Source organism: Pipistrellus kuhlii, unplaced genomic scaffold, assembly GCF_014108245.1.
Source record: "Pipistrellus kuhlii isolate mPipKuh1 unplaced genomic scaffold, mPipKuh1.p scaffold_m20_p_11, whole genome shotgun sequence".
Lineage (NCBI taxonomy): Eukaryota > Metazoa > Chordata > Mammalia > Chiroptera > Vespertilionidae > Pipistrellus > Pipistrellus kuhlii.
The window spans coordinates 31,168,714-31,189,766 of NW_023425416.1; the positions used below are offsets into that span (position 1 = coordinate 31,168,714).

The following is a 21,053-nucleotide window of genomic DNA, read 5'->3' on the forward strand; positions in this document are numbered from 1 at the left end:
ATAAATGTACAGCCTCCACAGGATCCAGTAATGTGATGTGGAGCCCCAAGATTGGTGGGGGCACTCCTAGAAAACTATTGTACTGGGCATTGTGTCAAATTTTGCTCTGTCAACTTAATACAAGATAGTGATTTATTAATACTTTTGGGAAATCTATCAGTAGAGCCAGGCAATTTAGATTAAAACAAATGTGTTCTGTTTTTCTTTTGGCAACTAAATTAGTAGTCAGTAACTTATTACTCAATGAAAAAATTAAGCTGTTAATATAGGCATAGAATGTTCACCTAATTTCAACACAAGTTATTTTTATATGATAAGAAATTGGGTAATTTGTTGCTTTATTTTTAAAGTCTATATTGCTTGAGAAGTATGTATCAAGCAAGCATAATTTTTATAAAAATAATAGCAGCCCAGTTTTTGTGTCTCAGAGGTTGAGCGTCGACCTATGAACTGGGAGATCATGTATGGATTTCTGGTCAGGGCTCATGCTCAAATTGTGGTCTCAATCCCCAGTATGAGATGTGCAGGGAGCAGTCAATCAATTATTCTTTCTAATCATTGATGTTTCTCTCTTTCTTTCTCTCCCTCTCCCCAACCCCCTCTCTTTTTCTCCCTTTCTCTCCCTCTTCCTTCCTCTCTGTAATCAATCAATCCCTAAGCAACTGAACAAACAGTTGCTATGACACACACTGCTCACCAGGGGGCAGATGCTCATTGCAGAAGCTGCCCCCTGGTGGTCAATGCGCTCCCACAGCCAACCTCTTGCGGTCCCTCCCCCCAGCTGGCCAGGCCCAATAGGACTGGGCAAGATGGTCCCGATTACGTACTGGCCAGGCCAAGGAATCCCTCCCATGCACAAATTCATGCACTGGGCCTCTAGTAAAAGTATATTTTAAAAAAACAACACAATACACACACACACACACACACACACACACACACACACACACACCCCATCACAATCAGAAACTGATTCATTCAGAATACTCTGCACCAAAAGAGAGCTGAAGTGTATGCTATATTTAAAGAATGGCAGTCACAAATCAGTGGTGCATACAAGCTGAGGTAGCCAGCCAATGACCAGGTGGGTGAAAGTCACTAAAGGAGAGCTGAAGAGGATATTTAATCTGAAGCAGTCAACCTAGGCTCAATGAAGGAATTAAGCCCTCAGGCATCACTGCATGTAATAAACTAACCTCTCTACCATGCACCCACAGTGATGTTAGCTATATATGTCCTTGGGAAGATTAAGAAAATAGTTACTCCACTCATCCTCTGTAGGGCTTATTTCTCTCTTGGTATCTCAAAAACATAAACTGAAAGCTACCTACACTTTTTCCTTTTACATACTGATCTGTGGTTATGTTTTCTATTAAGTGAAATAAGCTCTTTTATGCTCAGGATGAAATGTGAATAATTAAAAGAACATTCATAAAATTGATAATCTTGACTAGGTTTCCTAGCAGTTTTGCTAATTTATAAGATTTTGGTTTTAAAAAATAACCCCTAGGATTAACAGAAATGTTATTTTTATGAAATGGCCACATTTTATAGGTGTTTCCCATAATCCTATAAAAAAGTAATAATACTACATAGTCCAGTGATTTTTAGGCTGAAAAGCAGACTTAAGGAACTTATTAGGGTCCTTTCTTTCTAATCTACAGCTTCCCCTTAAATTCAGACTAACTACATAATTTTTTTTAAAAAGTCAGTAGTTAGTCAAGTCTCTGGGTAGAATCTGCAATCTTCCTCAAACATTAACTAAAATAATTAAAGAAAATCTTTAAGAATTTTTGGTTTGTTTTACAATATCTGGAAATATACAGTGTTCTTTCTGATGATTTAATTTGGCAGAACTCCACTAATTTTAACTCATATTCCCAAGAGGTTGCTACGTATGACATTTTATTAATAGATTGAAATGATAATATTTACTTTTTCCTTGCTGGCTTTATTTAAAGAAATTTCCTGACAAGAGGGCTAACCACAAACTTGAAGTTTCAGAGTTTAAAATATTTTAGTTTCAGTTTTCACAATAATCCTCAGATTTGCTCCCCAAGATCACACAGCTAGAAAGTGGCAAGTGATATCTGAAGCCAGTTTCTCCAAACCCAAGTTCCATAATTTATCAGCCATAGCACTCCAAGGACCCAGACAGATAGAAAAATAATTTCTCTCTTGTAGGAAGTACGTTTTCTACTCCTCTCTACTTTAGACTCAAATTTTGGTTGCTTTTCCTACCTTTGAAAATACTGAATTTAAATATGAGCTTACTGACAAGCCCACTTAATGTTTTTATATACAATATATTTACTAAGAGAAATTTCATACCTCACTACAAGATGCAACTGCTCTGTGTAAAGGTGTCAACCATTTGCTGTCTTTGGCATTAACTCTAGCTCCTGCAACAAGAAGAAAAAATAAATTGAAATATTTTGCATAAAGTATTTTAAGTAAAACTCCTTAAATAGTTATATATAGTCCAAATTGAATAAATAACAATTGAAAAAGTAGTACTTCATTTTAATACTTTCTAATAAATTACCCTTAAATTACAAAACTATCCCTTTTAATTGATATAATTATCCAATAAGAAATTCGTTTTTTATAAAAAATAAAAGACTAGAAAAGCCACCTTTATACAGAGCATATCCCAAGTAAAAATCAGACCCCACTTTAGAATGTGTGTTAGGAACTCAAATAAATTAAATAAAAATACTCAGACAAAAAATGTAGGCCATTAAGAAGTTTTCATTATATTTCTTTACTAATGAATATAACATGTTAAAGAACAATATAATATCAAGATAGTTTTCCAGTGATAATTAAAAACTCATTAGCACTATAAAGTTACTGTATAAAATGGATATAATCACTATCAATTTTTAAAAAATTGAGAATGAGATGAACCAACCCACGTCTTTAATACCTAAAGGCTTAAAGAAGTAATAACTTTTTAAAAAATCAACAATGGATAGCTGTTTAAAAATCATTAAGTCAACAGACAAAAATTATCCTTAATAGAATGGAAATACATTTAGCAAGACAAAAAATGCATAATTTTAGGGGGGGAAACCTAGTGTCTCCATAAAATCCACTGATTTGGTACCCAAGTCCCAACCAAAGAGAAAAAGCCCTGGCTCTTTGAAGTATAAAGGAACTGGTGATAGGTCCTGCACTATCAGCTATCCTAGGTTTATACCCAAAATCTTAACTAGCTTTACATAACCAGTCTAACCTCCTTATTTTCCAGATTAATTGCAGATAGAGTGAACACCTCATTGTCAGAGTAAGCCAGAGCAGAACCAAGGCTAGAATTCAGACCTCCTTATGTTTACATTCTGTTTTGAGTGTGAGGTTCCAAGGAATATTCAAATGCAGTAACTCCAAGTATAGCTCTAGAAACTACTAGCTATGGGCCTTTAACTAGTTGTGTGATCCTAGTCATTAAAACAGAAAAAAATAAAATAGCAGCCCCATATCAATTGTTGAAGGTAGGTTAGTGGGAGACCCTATGGTAGAAGAAAGCACTGCTGAGAAGACAATAAAGATAGCAATTTAAGAAATGTGGCATTGATGACTATTGCAAATCAACAATAAGAGGTATTATTCTGTAAAGAATAATACCTCTTAAATACTAGAAGTACCGTGTTTCCCCGAAAATAAGACCTAGCGCATGGAAAGATAAGACATCCCCTGAAAATAAGACCTAGCGCAACTTTGGGAGAAAAAATTAATATAAGACACTGTCTTATTTTCGGGGAAACAGGGTACATCACCTTAAATCCAAAATGGTTAGTTCCAATGGTATAAAATAACTTTCTATTCTAGACTCACCTTCTCCCATAAATCCATGTACATCAACAGAACATGCCCTTAATATTTGCAGCCTAAATCTATGCCATTGTCAAATATCTGAATTTAGATTCACCTTTCCAGAGTAGAGATATGATGAGATTTCTGATAGGTTAAAAGCAAAAGAGAATAAACAAGCAAAAATAACAGCAGGATTACTCAAATAGGCTGTATCCATTTGATACCATAGTTAGGATAGATAGAAAAATCTAGATAACTAGCTTCCTCTTACCCAATTTTTCATTTAATAATTCATAAATATAAAATGATACCCTGAAAGAATAGAATTTTTAATAAAAATATTATTTAAGGTAAGATTTTCAGAATTAGATAAATGTCTAGCTCATTTAGACATAGACCAGAAAGTAATTTTTAAAAAGAAAAAATCTGGTTATTTACATTAGTCATTCTGGGCTCTAGACAGCAAAGCAGTCGAAGAGAGGTCTGGAAGTGTGGGGAGTCAGGGGTTAGTGGAAGGAACCCAGGAGTGGAACCTGTGATCTAATAATGGCTCTGTAACCAATAGGCTGTGTGACCTGAGGCTGTTACCCATAGTCCATGACTTCATTTGTTGATGATAGTCCCTGCCTCCTACATGTGTATGTGTATCTGCGTGGGTTGTGTATATGTGGCAGGGAGAGTTGAGTGAGGGAGGATGGGTTTCAGGTTCAAACAACATAGGGAGCTTCTGTTTCTGCAAAGTGAGCTCTAAGAGTCAGGCACTAAATCAGAGTATCCCATTTGACTCTAGGTCTCATTCTGCAAGATAACTGGCCCACCTGCTGGATCCTTAATATACTCAGTCACTGCCGGGACCAGTTTGACCAGTGGTTAGAGCGTCGGCCTGCGGACTGAAAGGTCCAGGGTTCGATTCCGGGCAAGGGCATGTACCTTGGTTGCGGGCACATCCCCATTAGGGGTGTGCAAGAGGCAGCTGATCGATGATTCTCTCTCATCGATGTTTCTAACTCTCTATCCCTCTCTCTTCCACTCTGAAAAATCAATAAAATATATTTAAAAAAATATATACTCAGTCACCAAATGCCAACTCTTTGATTTGTGCTAAACAATCTGCAAGATCCATTTTTAGTTATAACATCCTATCCTATTCTGAAATACTCAGAATAAATTATCTCGTATTATTAAATACCCTGCTCTACTTTAACATTAAATAGATGAAGTAGTATCTTTATAATTCATGCTAAGGACCTTCAAATTACAGCCCATAGGCTGCCTGCCACCTGTTTTGTAAATAAGTTTTTACTGCTACAGAGTCACACGTATCATTTAAGTGTTTAATCTGTAGCTTTCAAATTAAAGGAACTGGGTAGTTACCAGAATGTCTGTAAGGTCCTTTACATAAAGTCTGTCATCCTCTGATCGAGGCTAAATATTTGATAGTTGATATTATTAAAGTTATTTCAATTTTTCATAGGTGTTTGTAATAATTACAAGCAGTACCACTAATAATTTTCTAAAACTTCTATTTGCAGAGAATAGTTCTCTTCTCTGCTCCTAAGCCACAGAGCAGACAGTCCATAACCAGTGAACTGGGACAGGAGCCAAGTACTTTCACTCCTCTTCCCAAACTGGAAATACTGTTCTCCTCTGGCCACCTACCAAAAGCAGTGGCAAAGCTTCAGATTCTGTTTTCAGGTTGGGAGTGAAATAGACAATTACATTTCCATTTCCACCTGCAATGTTGGGGGAAGAAACACAGCACCTGCATTGTATCATTTAAGAGGAAGTAAAGGATTCCAGATATTATGTATTGAACTATACCCACAGCCCCCCAATTCATATATTAAAGTCCTAACCACAACACCTCAGAATATAACATTATTTAGAAATGGGGTCTTTACAGAAGTAATTAAATTGAAATGAAGCCATTAGATGGGTCCTAATGCAATTTGACTGGTATTTTTATAAACAAAAGAAATTTGAACAGGCATGTACAGATGAACACAAGAAGGCGGTAATCTATTAGCCACAAAAGGAGAAGGGCCTAGAATAGTTCCTTCCCTCACAACCTTCAGAAGGAACGAACCCTGACAACACTTGGACTTTGGACTTCTAGCCTCCAAACTGTGAGAAAATAAATTTTTGTTGTTTAAGGCACTCAACTTGTGGTATTTCGTTGTGGCAGTCCTAGCAAGTTAATGTACCAGCATTGTAGGTTTTCTAATAACAAAAACATAATACATGTATTTCCTTATCCAGAACTCTATCCTAATATATAAAAAGCTAGGGCTGTCACAACCGAATGGATGACTGAACAGCAGGCTGCATGGGGCGACCAGGCCGGCAGGGGGTTTAGTAAGAGATACCAAATGACTGAATAGCAGGCTGTGTGGGGCGACCAGGTCAGCAAGGGGGGCAGTGAGAGGAAACCAGGCCAGCACTGGGGGGAGTTGGGGGCAGCCAGGCCAGCAGGGGGGGGGGGGCAGTAAAGGGGAAACCAAGGCAGGCAGGAGGGCATTTGGAGGTGACCAGACTGGCGGGGGGCGGGGGGGGCGCGCAGTTGAGGGTGACCAGGCTGGTGGTGGTGGAGGGGGGCGGGGGTGTCAGTTAGGGGCAACCAGGCCAGCAGGCAGAAGTGATTAGGGGTGATCAGGTTGGCGGGGGTGGGGGAGAGGGCAGGGAGTAAGGGGCGATCAGGCAAGTAGTTAGGAGTCAGCAGCCTCAGATTGTGAGAAGGATGTCTGACTGCTGGTTTAGGCCCGATCCCCGGCATCAAGCCTAAACTGGCAGTCAGAAATCCCCCAAGGAGACCCAGATTTGAGAGGGGCAGTCGGACATCCCCCAAGGAGTCCCAGATTGGAGAGGGTGCAGGCTGGGCTGAGGGGGACCCCTCCCGCACTCCCACTTAAATTTTGTGCACCAGGCCTCTAGTTTTCTATAAAAGGCCAATCAAATGAACTTGTGACTAAGGACTTATACAACACAGTTATTTAACTATCTACTATATGACAAGAAAAATTTGAGCTACTGCAAAACCTCTGAAATAAAAGTATGAATTTCAGAACTAAAAGTGCAGTTTCATATTATGTTCCAGGGAAAATAATCACTAGATTTAGCCTAATGAAGTTAGTACTGAATTTCAGAAATAAAGAATTGATTCCTGCAGGCATCTAGGCAGAAGAGAAGTGACCATAGTGTTGGTGGGTGGTGTGGGGGGATGAAAATGATAAGCACAGAAGAGCTTGATCTAAGACTTTCAATCAAATCTAGACGACACTGCAGTAACATCTGCAAAGCTTTGAGGAAAAAGTGTGAATTGAGAATTTTATTACTAAACAATCTACCCTTCGGCTAAAAAAGACAATAGTCCCAAATAAATAAGATACCAGGAAATATGGCATTCATGAGTTACTGAAAATATGAAGACAAAAATTACTTGATGATAATGTCTATTCAACCAAGAGATGTAAAAATAAAAATCTTGGGAATAGAAAAACTATGATTAAAGACAGAGGGTGTGTGGAGGGCTGGGGTGGGGTAAACAGTAGGAATCTATATATATAAATGCCTAAGTGACCATTAGGACTGAATGACAACCGGCTGTTAACTGTTAGCTATGACTTGCACTGACCCAGATCTTGCTGCTGGGGCCCCCCGATAGCTCCGAATCAGGTTCACCTGCACCCAGACCCAGACAGAAGGGAGGAGGGAGTCTGATTCCTTGCACAATTGGCTGCTGGTTAGCTTGTTGTTGGGGCCAATCTCCTGCGGTCTCTCCCCTCAGCCAGCCGCCCCCACCCCCACTGGGGGGGGGGGCAGCCGGCCAACCTCCTGTGGTCCCTCCCCTAGCCAGCCAACCTCCCACAGTCCTTCCCCCCAGCAGGCCAGACACCTCCACAACCCCCCACAACCCCCCATTAGCCCTAATCATTGGCCAGGCAGAGGGACTCCACCCATGCACAAATTCATGTACCAGGCCTCTAGTTATGATAAGACAGAATGTAAAGTCATAATTCCTGGCAATGAAAACACAAGAGTGAAACAAATTAGAGGTGATTTCCTAACTTCTCAATAGAAAATAATCAAAACCTAAACCACAAACATGGTAGAGCATGGTTTTATAGAATGATTTTAACCTTCTTATACTCTATTTTTAACTTTAAAGAAATATTTTAGGAGCATATACCTATGTGGTTAATGAGGCCCACTATGAATACTCTATTTAACACCCTATCTTATATAAGGCCCATTATTCTCACCTACTCTTTAATTTTCCTATAGCACTCCTCACCTTCTAACACACTATAAAACTTACAGCCCATTTTTCTTTATTAGAATATACTTTCCACAAAGTACACTAACCTCTGTAATAGTACCTGGCACATCATATGAGATCAATGTTTGTAGAATGAACAAATAAGTTTCAGCTTATTAAACAAATATGAAGAAAGTTAATTAGGTTTATAAACATTAAGACAAAAATATGCATGATGTGCTATTATATAGAGCTTACCATACCAGATAAAATAAGCAGTTCAATGATCTCTGCATCTCCAAGATAGGCAGCAGCATGCAGTGGAGTTCTTTTTTCACTGTCCTGTGATAAGAAGGAAAGGTGGCACATGAATTTTCATATAAAGTTTATTTTAATATTTTTTAAAAATATATTTTATTGATTTTTTTTACAGAGAGAAGGAGAGAAACAGAGTTAGAAACCTTGATGAGAGAGAAACATCAATCAGCGGCCTCCTGCGCGCACACAACCCCCCCCCCCCCCCCCCCGGATGTGCCCACAACCAAGGTACATGCCCTTGACTGGAATTGAACCTGGGATCTTTCAGTCCACAGGCCAACGCTCTATCCACTGAGCCAAACCTGGTTTTGGCTCATTTTAATATTTTTTAAAAGAAGAAAAACCACTTAACTATTTCTACAATTCTAGTTTAGCCTGCAAATCCCGAAGTATTTCCTTGCTAAGAAAAAAGAAAAGAAAAAAAAAAAGTGGCTTTAAAAGAATGGTATAAAGTGCAGGCAAGAATTAAAGGGGAAAAAAAAATCGAAGATGACAAAAATAGCTTTTTAGCATGGCTGGTGTGGCTCAGTGGTTGAGCAACAACCTATAAACCAAGGAGTCTCTGTTCCATTTCAGGTCAGGGTACATGTCTGGGTTGTGGGCTTGATCCCCAAAAGGGGACATGCAGGAGGTAGCCAATCAATGATTCTCTTTCATCATTGATGTTTGTATCTCTTTCTTTCTTTCTTCTCTCTGAAATCAATAAACACGTATTTTAAAAAATTTTTAAAAAGAACTAGCTTTTTAGACTTCTTTTGAATAAAGATACCTAAGCTTCTAATATACACAGGCAAATTTTCTTTACTTCATCCTGCACTCCCAGCCTCCCATCAATATATTTTCATAATTTTACAGTTTATAGAAGTGTTGACTTAACTAAATTAAAAAATCTTTAGAAACCAAAATTTTTCCTTATGAAAATGTTTCCATAGGAGTGGCCATAGTGGCAAAAAGGGAAATTACCTCTGAGATCTGAAATTATCCCTTTCCAATTCCATTTTTGGCTCTTAGTATATATTTCTACCTTCCTAAATACCAAAAATACAGTTTTCCAAATCTTCCTTCTGACTTATGTACTTCTCCCCTCAAACAATAATGTTCTCCAGTTTCAGAAGCAACATCTTGGAGTAAAGTCATATTTCAGGATTTTTAATTCATATTTTCAACTCATCTAAAGTTACAACAGTGTTGCTGACTTAGTTGCATCTGAGAAAACTATTCATTTAGAAAAAATTATTTAGAAATTTACATCTGGCGTGTGTTTTTTTTGTGTGTGTTTTTTTTAATTATAGGCTTTTGTGATGAATTGTTAGTTGTTTTCAGTAGCGCCTTTCCCCTTTGTCCAGAGGAATAAAGTTTTAGCAGAGAATACACTACTAGGCTGCCTTGAAGTGCTGTTACTTAGTATGGAACAGTGGTATAATAATGGAAGTGAAACGCACAACTTTCAGGGCATCTTCAACTAAAAAGAGAACCACCGCAGAGATAGACTAATACTTTCCCACTTCCCATAGGCTGGAAGGCAGATGTGAAACTAAGCCAGCTTTGACTATGCAGAGGTAGGCCAATATCCAAAAAGTATTTCAAGCAACACGATCCCGAATGACCTTATAGAGCAGAGTTGCTCCACAATCCTGGACCACAATTTCTCTTAATAGCCTGGAAGTTAAAATTTTTTTTTATTTTGGGGTCTCCTACCGTATCAGATTATAACTGTCAAGATTTAAAATAATCAAAAAAATTATTTTACATAACTTTCTAGTTTGGCAATACCCTAATTACTCTAAAAAAGAATAAACTACTGAGAATAGATTAGGAAAAATACCGCTAGTCAAAAGAGATTTAAAATATTCATAGAAAATTTAAAAAAAGGTTTAGCTGTAATATAACAAGATATTATAAAGCTGCAACAGTTATCATTGGATCGTCATACACTTCTTCATATAATTTTAATATATTAGTGAGACTATTTTTGTCCCTATAATAATAATAATAGCAGGTGCTCCAGTACAGGGAGACTGGTCTAGTGGCTAAGAGTTATTATCTCTCTAACCACAATGAATTTACACGTGTTTTTTTTTTTTTATTCCAATATGTGCAAATAGAATTCTTTGCACAGAAATTACAGAAGTCATTGAAAAAGCTAAAACTGAACCACTAAAATATCAGACTTTATTGAAAGCTTAGTCCTAATTTAGTCATTTTAATAAAAGGATCCTTGGCTTAAGGCTTTTCAGTGTTAATCATTAAACAGCAAACTTCCCCAGAGTGTTTAAAATATCATCAGACATACTCAAATTGAGAAACATGTCTACTACACAGGATAAACCCTGCACACAGCACACACAAAATGGTCATTTATGTGTAAGGGATGTCCGGAATCCTATGACTCAATGTCTTGAATATTATTCATGCATTTAATGACTCATGGATAAGTTTTCCCGCTCTAAAAAGCAATTAAACTAACAGCAAGACACCCATGAAAACACACACATGGTGTCAAAACAAGCCAGAGGAAAATCATTTGGGCAAAAAATGAAAAAGGATCCCAAGTCAAATTTATAGAAAATATTTCTTTTGGTCGAGAATATGTTTGTATATTTTCAGAAAACAACTCCAAGACCATGTAGACTCTGACAAAAGAGAGGAAGTGACAGGACCACTCCAACCATGAAGACAGAAGAGAAGCAGTCCAGAGATGGAAGATGCTGACGACGCCTTGTCATAATAACAGTCAGCAGCTGTGTATCACTGTAGGTTGCCCAAGACCAAACCAGAGAGGGTGAGACCTGCATTACTACCATTTGTCCACCATCCAGGACTGAAATAGCATGGCTGACATGTACACATAAGGAGCTGTTTGACATTGAAATTGGGTCTCAAAAGAACTGTTGGTCCAGAAAGAAACTCACTACAGACTGATTCATATGCTTTTCAGCATAGATTATTGGTTGTCTCATTTTTGATTCTTGACATGATTGATCTCACTCATCTAGGGGAAACGGTGAACAACATAGACTGATGAACAAGAACAGACCCAGAGATAAGGAGCCATGGGTCAGACTGTTGGATCTCAAAGGGAGGGTGGGGATAAAAGGGAGAGATCAACCAAAGGACTTATGTGCATACATGTGAGCCTAACCAGTGGTCAAGGACAACAGGGGGTGGGGGCATGAGTGGGGAAGGGTGGGGGATAAAATGGGGGGTTGAGGACAAATATGTGATTCCTTAATCAATAAAGAAATTTAAAAAATAAATAAAAATAAAAAGCAATTAAAAAATAAAGGAATGAATTGTTCCATTAAAATTTAACCTGTCAACTTTAAATTTAATCCAGCTAAATATTAAAACTTGGGCAATAAAATATTTAAGATTCATTTCAATAAAATTTATTAAAATTAAGAAATGATTATGCCCTTACATACAATAATTCCATTTCATGGAACTCTTTTTTGATAAAGATATTGCTATCTGTGTGCAAATAATAGCTTAAGTATATTTACTGATCATCATAGGAAGCAATATGATGGGAACAATGTAAATGCCCACCAATAGGGGAATGGTTATCTAGAATATGAAACACAAGCTATTAACCAACCTTCATTTAACTGACTCATGTGATCAAACAATATTTCCTGAATAAAACTAATGGAGACTTTGGCACCCCATGTATTTTGACTATTAGATTACCACTAATAAGACCTTGCACTTATAATGCAAGGAAGACAACATTAAACTCCTGTCAATGACTCTACATTGTCAATGAAAAGTCTGTGGCCCAATTTTTAAAAAATGGTTGGGAAATACACTTGTTATAGCAAAATGCTTAAAGGTCACTATTTATGATTCCCTCTGTCAGACTTTGATAAGCTTATCAACTACCAGTTCTGAATATTACCAGATAAGAGGCCTTGTGCTTATACAATCATATAATTAAATACTGTGTCAGCAGTCTGCATCCAATTCCAATGTGTGGGGGTTTCCCATCTGTACATCCAAGCAATGCTCCAACACGAACTGAGGTGCCCACGATTCAACTCAATGTTGACACTATCTCCAGGAGATAGCACCAGATCCTACAGATTAAGGCTTCAATCCTACAAAGACTGCCACCCCCTCTTCAGACACCAGTAGCAAATCTAGGTTGTCACCTGTACAGCAGTCCCCCTTTATCCATGGTTCTACTTTCCGCAGTTTTAGTTACCCATGGTCAACCTTGGTACAAAAATATTACATAGAAAATTACAGAAACAAACAATTCATACATTTTAATTTGCATGCAGTTCTGAGTAGCATGATGGAATCTTACACCACCCATCCTGGAAAGTGAATCATCCCTCTGTCCGCCATAGTTCCGCTATCAGGCTGTTAGCCACTTGGTAGTTATCTTCATTATCAGATCAACTGCCTTGATATTACAATGCTTGTGTTTAAGTAACCCTTATCTTACTTACTAATGGCCCCAAAGCATAACAGTAATGCTGACAATTCAGATGTGCCAAGAAGTGGTAAATTGCTTCCTTTAAGTGAGAAGGTGAGTTCAGTACAGTAAGATATGCTGAGTCAGGAAAAAGCGTGGAAAAGCACGGGTAAAAAATACGTATGACTGACCTCTCCAGTACCCAGCATAGTAACTGGCCCATATCTGTCAAGGGAGTGAACCCACATAGACAACACTGGCAAAAAACTAAACTGGACATTAAGAAAACTGGGTTCTTGCCGAGATCGGTTTGGCTCAATGGATAGAGCGTCGGCTTGGGGACTGAAGGGTCCCGGGTTCGATTCCGGTCAAGGGCATATACCTTGGTTGCGGGCATATCCCCAGTAGGGGGTGTGCAAGAGGCAGCTGATCGATGACTCTCTCTCATCGATGTTTCTAACTCTCTATCTCTCCCCTTCCTCTCTGTACAAAATCAATAAAAATATTTAAAAAAAGAAAAGAAAACTAGGTTCTTATGCTATCTCTGCTAAATCAAGTGATCAACTTAAATAAGCTCTAAGGGCCTTAGTTTCCACTCATCTATAACAGATATGATTTAACTTCTGGATCTCCAAGATCACTTTACCAACTATCCTAAAAAATAGAAGGCATGGTTTTTACCTTGGGGAAAATTCTATTTATAGAATCTAGATATTAATTCATGTTGTAATCTAGATATTGTTTCATCAGTAATATTAAAAAGAAAAATCCATAGAGCATCTTATTTTAAATACTAAATTTACTTTCTTCTACAAATTTAGCAGTAATCAAATACTCCTAAGCCAAGGCTTACTTGCTTTTCATAATAAAAGAAAATCACCAAAATTATACATCAATACCAGGTCCTACAAAATAAAAGTAGAGGTGGTGCCATCTATAATTTGGCAATTTTAATTATCAAACAAACACAGCTGTTTAGAAAACTAATATATAGAATTTCTACTTCAGAAATACTGCTGGACTATAATAGAAAATTGCTATTTCACAAAGCAAGTGAAGTGTAAGTCTGAAAATATTCAGTGGAATGCCAGTCAGCTGTTTCAATCAATAAAATGCTTCTCAATGGCTTTTACAGAGCTTCGTACATTTTTAACAGGCATATTTCCCTGAGTTCTGGGAGAACACAGGAGAAAGAATTCTGTAGAATAACAGAGGGTAGAGGGTACAAGCAGAGAATCCCAGAGAACTGTAGAATACCCACCTGTATACTCAGCTAAGTACTGAGCAACACATGTATGTTAGACTACTACCTGAGAATGGTGAAAAGAACTATCCAAATAATCCAAGTAGTTGTTTACAAGCACTTTTTCCTTATCATCCTGACCCAGGAGCCTTTTAAAATATTTCCCCCCCTGCCGAAACCGGTTTGGCTCAGCGGTAGAGCATCGGTCTGCGGACTGAAAGGTCCCGGGTTCGATTCCGGCCAAGGGCATGTACATTGGTTGCGGGCACATCCCCAGTAGGGGGTGTGCAAGAGGCAGCTGGTCGATGTTTCTCTCTCATCGACGTTTCTAGCTCTCTCTCTCTCTCCCTCTCTGTAAAAAATCAATAAAATATATTAAAAAAAAAGAAAAGAAAAAAAAAGAAAAAGGAATCCAGCAAAAACACTTGAAAAGACATTTCACCAGAGGAGATATGCAGATTGCTAAGAGGTATGTGAAAGATGTTCAACATTATTAGTTATCCCAGAAAATGCAAATGAAAACCATAATGAAATATGTTCTTAAATAGTGTTTAAGATGATAAAACACTGACCATACCAAATATTTGTGCGGATGTGGAAAATCTGGAATTCTTACATTTTCTTGGTGGGAATGTATAATGAATGGTACAATCAGTTTGGAAATAGTTGTAGTGTCTTAAACAGTTAAATGTGCACCTACTACCAAATGGTCACACCATATCACTACTAGATAATTACTCAAGAAAAAAGGAAAACATATGTTCATACAAAGACTTGTATACAAATGCCCACAGCATCTTTATCTTTAATAGATGAAAAGGGAAATAACTGAAATATCAATTGGTAGGCCAGGGGAAAAAACAAGTTATGTATATCGATACAATGGAATACACTGACGTTTTGTGCACTCTGTACAACAGGAAGGAATAAACTACCAATATATGCCACAATATGAATGAATCTCGAAATAATTATGGTGTGAAAAAAGCTACACGGCCCGGCTGGTGTGGCTCAGTGGTTGAGCATCGACGTATAACCAGATTATGGTTCGAACCCAGTTGGGCACATGCATGGGTTGCAGTCTCATTCTCTCCCATCACTGAGGTTTCTATCTCTCTCTCCCTCCCTCTTCTTTCCTCTCTGAAATCAATAAAAAAAATATTTTTTTTTTTAAAAAGGTAGACAAAAAAGAGACATATTGTATAACTTCACTTTTATAAAATTAATTTACAGGGACACAAAGCAGATCAGAAATTAGGGACAAATGAAATTATACATTTTAAAAATATGCAATTTATTATATGTCATCAACTATACCTCAATAAAACAAAACAAAAATTGCTAGGGTGCTGAGACCTATCAGATTATTTAGTAACTTCAGTTCAGTCTGATATTTAGGGCATTAATTTATAACATTCTTATCTCCAATTTACTTTTTTATTTCCCTAGTAACTGAAGTCCTATTCTGCTTCCTTACTGATCCTAAAGACATTTAACTTTCCGAGTTTCAGTTTTATTACCTATTGGTGGAATAAAAATGTTAACCTACCAACTTAACAAGATCTTTTGTGAATTAAATCAAGTAACATAAAAAGGTTTGGGCATGTAATTGCCATTGAAATAAAATTCTATAATTAATAACAATTTATATCACTCTGAATAGAGAAAAAAATTTCTACTTGTAGAAAATAATCTTCTCATAAAGTCAGACTTTTAATCTGAAATGTGTTATTAATATCTCAGCTTGAATTATTTGGGCTCTACAACATGGCATTAAATTCTAATAGATCCTAGGAAAAGGCATTTTATTATTATTATTAACATCCTGAAGATCATTAATGTAATCCTACACATTTTACAACAAAAGAAAAGTGAGTCTTAAAGAAGTTAAAAGGATTTGCTCAAGTAGTACAGCTAATAAGACTGGAAGGATACAAGTCTTTGATGTTTTATTTCAATTGTTCATTTCACTATATATACACCATTTTGCCTTTAAATTTTTGACCATTTCACCATTTTGGTTTACAGTGCTTCTTCCACATCCAAGTAGTTTTCCAAACTGAAAGTCATTAAAAATCTTCTATTAGGTTCCCTATCCAAACAACTATTTCCCTTTATTCCTTCCTATGAAAGTGCTGTTTTTCTCCAGATATGGAATATAATCAGTGATGATAATTCCATATTCTCACCTCAGCAGATGAACCAGGCAACCAACAATGACTAATATAAGCAAAGAGCTAATCCCAGTCTACCTTTACTGGTGGCATAGTTCAAAGTGGGCCTGTAACTTATGGAACTTTGGGAGAAGTGTTGTGGAGATTCTGAAAAAGATGTTTTGGCTTGATTAGAGAAAGAAAATGTATAGGGAGAGTCCCCTTTCCACTTTCTTTGGTCTCATTACAGTTGGCATGAGTACACGATACAACAGTCATCTAACATGAGGCGAGAGCTGAAAGTCTCACAGACAATATCACCCAGAGCTCTGACATTACTACCTTAACCAAACCCTAAATCACCTTCCTCTGGCTCATATTATTATATGATCAAAAAACCTGTATGTAGCCAGGCAGTCAATTATTTGCGGCCTAAAAACACAAATATAAAACTCCAGTATTTCCTAGTGAAATCATTTTACCTACCTTCTACAAAAACTTCCTTCTCAGACCAAATATTATGAAGACATAATATTTTAAATTCAACTTTTGTTAAAAATCAATTAGGTATATTATTAAGAAAAATGGTATTTAGTGGCTCACTGTAGTTCAATAACTTCAGGATACGACTGAAGAAACTAATCTAAAATAATAACAATGTTCATTTAACAGAATAAAAACTATCTGAAACGCTTAATGCATCCAGAAATTTGTTTGAAAAACGTAAGTTTTAAAAAGTCAGACATTATTCTCAAATACATATCTAAACTTATTTTAGAAAAACACCATTGTCACACAGCCATAAACCTTAAAAATATTTTATTATCCATCAAGAGTCAGTGGATATTATATGACAAAACAGTGTAAGTTTTATTACACACACACACACATCTCTTAAAACCTGATGTGATTCTTTATCACAGAGGGCAGAAAGAGAAAAAGCAAAGTATTATCTTGAATTAGAAGAATGGCAAAGATTTAACAAATCTTACAATTATGACAATACTCTCAACTAATGAGTCACAAGAAAAAAGGCCTAAAAGCAACCATAAAAAAGTTCGTCAAAATCCCATAAATCACTGAAAGCAACAGAGGGGTCATCCTCAAGAAGGGCCTACTAATTTGAAGAACAGAACTAACTTAACTTAGCTTCCAGTTCTGGTCCAAGTTTCAGAGCAAGGGAACAAGTTAGGAGATGTTAAGAAATTATGATTAAAAGTGAGTAAAGAAAGGAATCTGTAAGTACAGGCTAAAAATCATAAAAGTTAGGGGACACAGGGGTAACACACTAGCTATCTATAATAATAAAAGCATAATATGCTGATTAGACTGGACATCTTTCTGGATGTCCTTCATTCTGGACAAAGCTACAGTGGGCAGAGGCCAAGGTCCCTGCATGAATTTCGTGCATCTGGCTTCTAGTACATATGTAATAGCTTCCAAGGACATCACAGCAGAATAAACTGACGCTCAAAAATGATTCTGAATAAAAATTTTAAAATTTACGATAATTTAATTAATATAGTAGAAAAGCAATGTTGACTATAATAAGACTTGTAATGATTGACAAATTAACCATCATAGTAAGTAGAATTATAGTCCAAACTTTCTCACCAAGATATGATTTGCTAGTACTAAAAACAACAACAAACCACCACAAAAAAACAAAACCTAGAGTTAAACAGAACAAAAAGCTGTTTCCTCCTATTCATAAGTCATTATTTTCTATCTTACAAAAAGTAGACTCTCCAGGATATCTCAGTTAAAGTGACCAGGCACTTCATTTAAACTAAAAATAAAAATTAAGAAAATCCTGAATTAGATGCATGTTTCCAATAAATATAAACTTAAAAAGCTTCACTTAAGAAAGTTTAAGGGGAAAATGTTGGATGAAAAAAGGTGAAAGAATTCGCGGGAGAAAAAAAAAAAGCATTACCCATAGACATAGACAACAGTGTAGTGATGGCCAGAGAGAAGGGGGGATGGGGGCTGGATGGAGTGGGCAAAGGGTGGGAAATGGGGGACATCTGTAATACAGTCAACAATTTTTCAAGTAAGTAAAAATTTTTTAAAAAATTAAGTAAAAAACTAAAAGCTTTAGGAGAAAAAGAAAATGTATTAGGAATAATCTTTTAGGAAATATGACGATAGCATTTTGATCAATACCCAATGCTAGATGAACAATTTTAGCTAAAGATTCAAATCTATTCAAATAACCCACCTTTAAAATATCAAATAAATACTTTTTACATCTATTTAACATTAAGTGGTCACAGTAATGTTGCATGAAAGAATGGAAGAAAGATGAGATTCAAGATGAGCTTTCAGGGTTTTCTTAGAATTACCAATCCTTTCCAGGTCATTTGTTTTAGTGTTGCTATAGTGACTCAATGAATCATGATCTTTCCTCCACACTCTGTAATTCACAGGACTAATGAATTTGACATTATAGTAAACTAGAGGCCTGGTGCACAAATTTATGCACAGGTGGGATCCCTCTGCCTAGCCAGCAATCGGGGCTGATCAGGCCCGAATGGGGCCCATTGGGACAGCCAGCTGGGGGTGGGGTGGAGAAGACTGCAGAAAGTTGACCAGCAGCAGGAGGTTGGCTGTAGGAGTGCACTGACCACCAGGGGGCAGCTCCTGCATTGAGCGTCTGCCCCCTGGTGGTCAGTGCACATCATAACTACTGGCCGGTCATCCAGTCGCTTAGACTTTTATATATAGATAGATATAGATGATATAGATATATATAGATTATCTATTTTCAGGCTCAGTTTAGTAAATTAAAGAAATTACTGGCCACTGGAATATACACAGAGAGGAAATTTATCCATATATTCATTTTTTTCTAAAACTCTCCCTATGCCAGTTCTGAATTCAAATCCACTGTATTTTAAGTTGGAGACTTTTCAAACAATGTGTCATTCTTTATTTTACTAAGAGACTAATAGATGAGTCTTCGTATATGTTTACCAGAATTATTTACAGAAAAATCTGATCTTATAATCTAGTTAGATATAATATAAATTTAATAAAAATGTCTTTATTTCGAGTTCACAAAAAAGAACCCTCATTTGAAATACATATAAGAAATGAACAATGAAGTGTCAAGATGTCTACAACTTACTTTCAAATGGGATTCAGTAGAAGAAAAAAAATATATATATGTACATGTAAAAAAAGTAAATAAGTAAAATATATATATATATATATATATATATATATATATATATATATAAAATCTGTGTAAATTGGATAAAGCAAATGTGGCAAAATATTTTCAGAGTATTTTTTCAACTTTTCTGTGAAAATTTCAAAGTAATTCTCTTGTATTTTAGTCATTACTCTGAATATATGCCCTGTCCCTTCCTTTTTTGCTCCAAGATGCTTCTTAACCTCATTTAAAACAACTGTTACAGAATTATTATGTCTTTTTAACAAAAATAATAACTCTAGGAAAAAGATTTTAAAAGTAGGCTTAAAGGCATGTATCAGTGAATTAATTGTTTTACCTGAAAGTTAACATCTTCTTTCTTAAATATTAGTGCTCGAACTTCATCAGGATCTCCATTAAATATAGCTTGCACCAGTGATGGCTAAAATATAAGAGTAATAAAAACATTAATCACAGCACATGGATGATTCTAAAGATATTTCCATATAACTTTTAAAATTATTTTTAATACTAACCCGAGGATATGTTTTTATTTATTTATTTACAGAGAGGAAGGGGGGAGAGGGAGAGAAGTAAAGGAAGAGGGAGAAAGGGAGAAAGAGAGAGAGACAGAGACAGACAGGGCGAAACATCAATGTGAAAGAGAAACATAGATTGGTTGCTTCCCACATGAGCCCCAACTGGGGATCGAACCCAAAACCTTTGGTGTATGGGCAATGCTCCCACCTGGCCAGGCTCCACATAATGCTTTAATCTAAAAACTTTCTTCCCTAGAGCAACAATAATTATTTGGTTTTTTAACCAAAAGTTTCATGAAGTCAAATCACATGAAAATATAAGATTCCTCCTTGTGGGGATGGAAATGGGGGAAAGGCCTAATTTTAAAAAATCAATTAAAAATTACCAAAACTAGGTGATATAACAAATGCAAGCCTTTTATATATATACATACATACATACACATACATATATATATTAAAAAGAAAGTTATTGCCAAATACAAGGGTGAAATCTCAACGTCTACTTTTTGGGCACAACTTATCAAACAATAAGTTTGACAAGTTTGAGGCTCAGCAAAGAAGGCCTCTTTGAAAAATTCTGTTTGTGGCATCAAAGTATTTGCATGGGTCAGCATTGCATGTATAAAGATATAAATCCAAAGAAAAGCTGTCAATTGATGAAAATCATTATTATTCGGAGACCAAAAATAATTGTATAACCAATCAAGAGGCAAACACGTGCATGTCTAAATATAACAATTTCTCAATCAACGATATGGCCTCTTTGATAAGATATCATATTATACCAGTCAAATAAAGAAGCCAATTGACAACATTAAAAATAAGGTTAAGAATAAAGTCTGAGTCTTTTCCTATAAAAAGTCTTGCATGTAAATACATTTAATTCATTACAGAAAAGACCATGCCTCGGTGTTGCTGGCAGTAGTCAACCTTTCCTAAAATATAGAGCTCTTCATTCTTATTACATCAGTTTTAAAACCACAAAATGAAAACAGAAACATGGTTGCCACAACTACTATTCTCAATTATTTTTAAAAATCTTTTAAAGAGATTAAAAGATAGCAAATAAAATTTAAAAAGTTATCTAAACATCTGAAAAAGTAAAACTCAGAGATGTGTGCCTTTTATATATAATATTGCATACTTATA

At 36.2% G+C, this 21,053-nt stretch overlaps 1 protein-coding gene across 14 annotated transcripts in view; it reads right to left on the reverse strand.

The window, feature by feature from the left end:
- Nucleotides 1-21,053, reverse strand: part of ANKRD28 (ankyrin repeat domain 28) — a 116,909-nt gene that overhangs the window by 50,738 nt on the left and 45,118 nt on the right. For 7 of the 14 annotated variants that reach the window (XR_004986868.2, XR_004986869.2, XM_036431544.2 and 4 more), the window contains 3 exons: nucleotides 19,721-19,804; nucleotides 8,335-8,413; nucleotides 2,332-2,402 (listed from right to left, as the gene is read on the reverse strand). Coding sequence is in view for 11 of the 14 variants with exons in the window: in XM_036431544.2 (XP_036287437.1) it covers nucleotides 2,332-2,402; nucleotides 8,335-8,413; nucleotides 19,721-19,804 (234 nt within the window). In the remaining 3 variants the exon portion in view is untranslated. Of the gene's footprint in view, nucleotides 1-2,331; nucleotides 2,403-3,837; nucleotides 3,961-6,949; nucleotides 7,113-8,329; nucleotides 8,414-19,720; nucleotides 19,805-21,053 lie in introns of those variants that run through there. The other 7 variants (XM_045579309.1, XM_036431549.1, XM_036431548.1 and 4 more) reach the window with 5 other exon arrangements.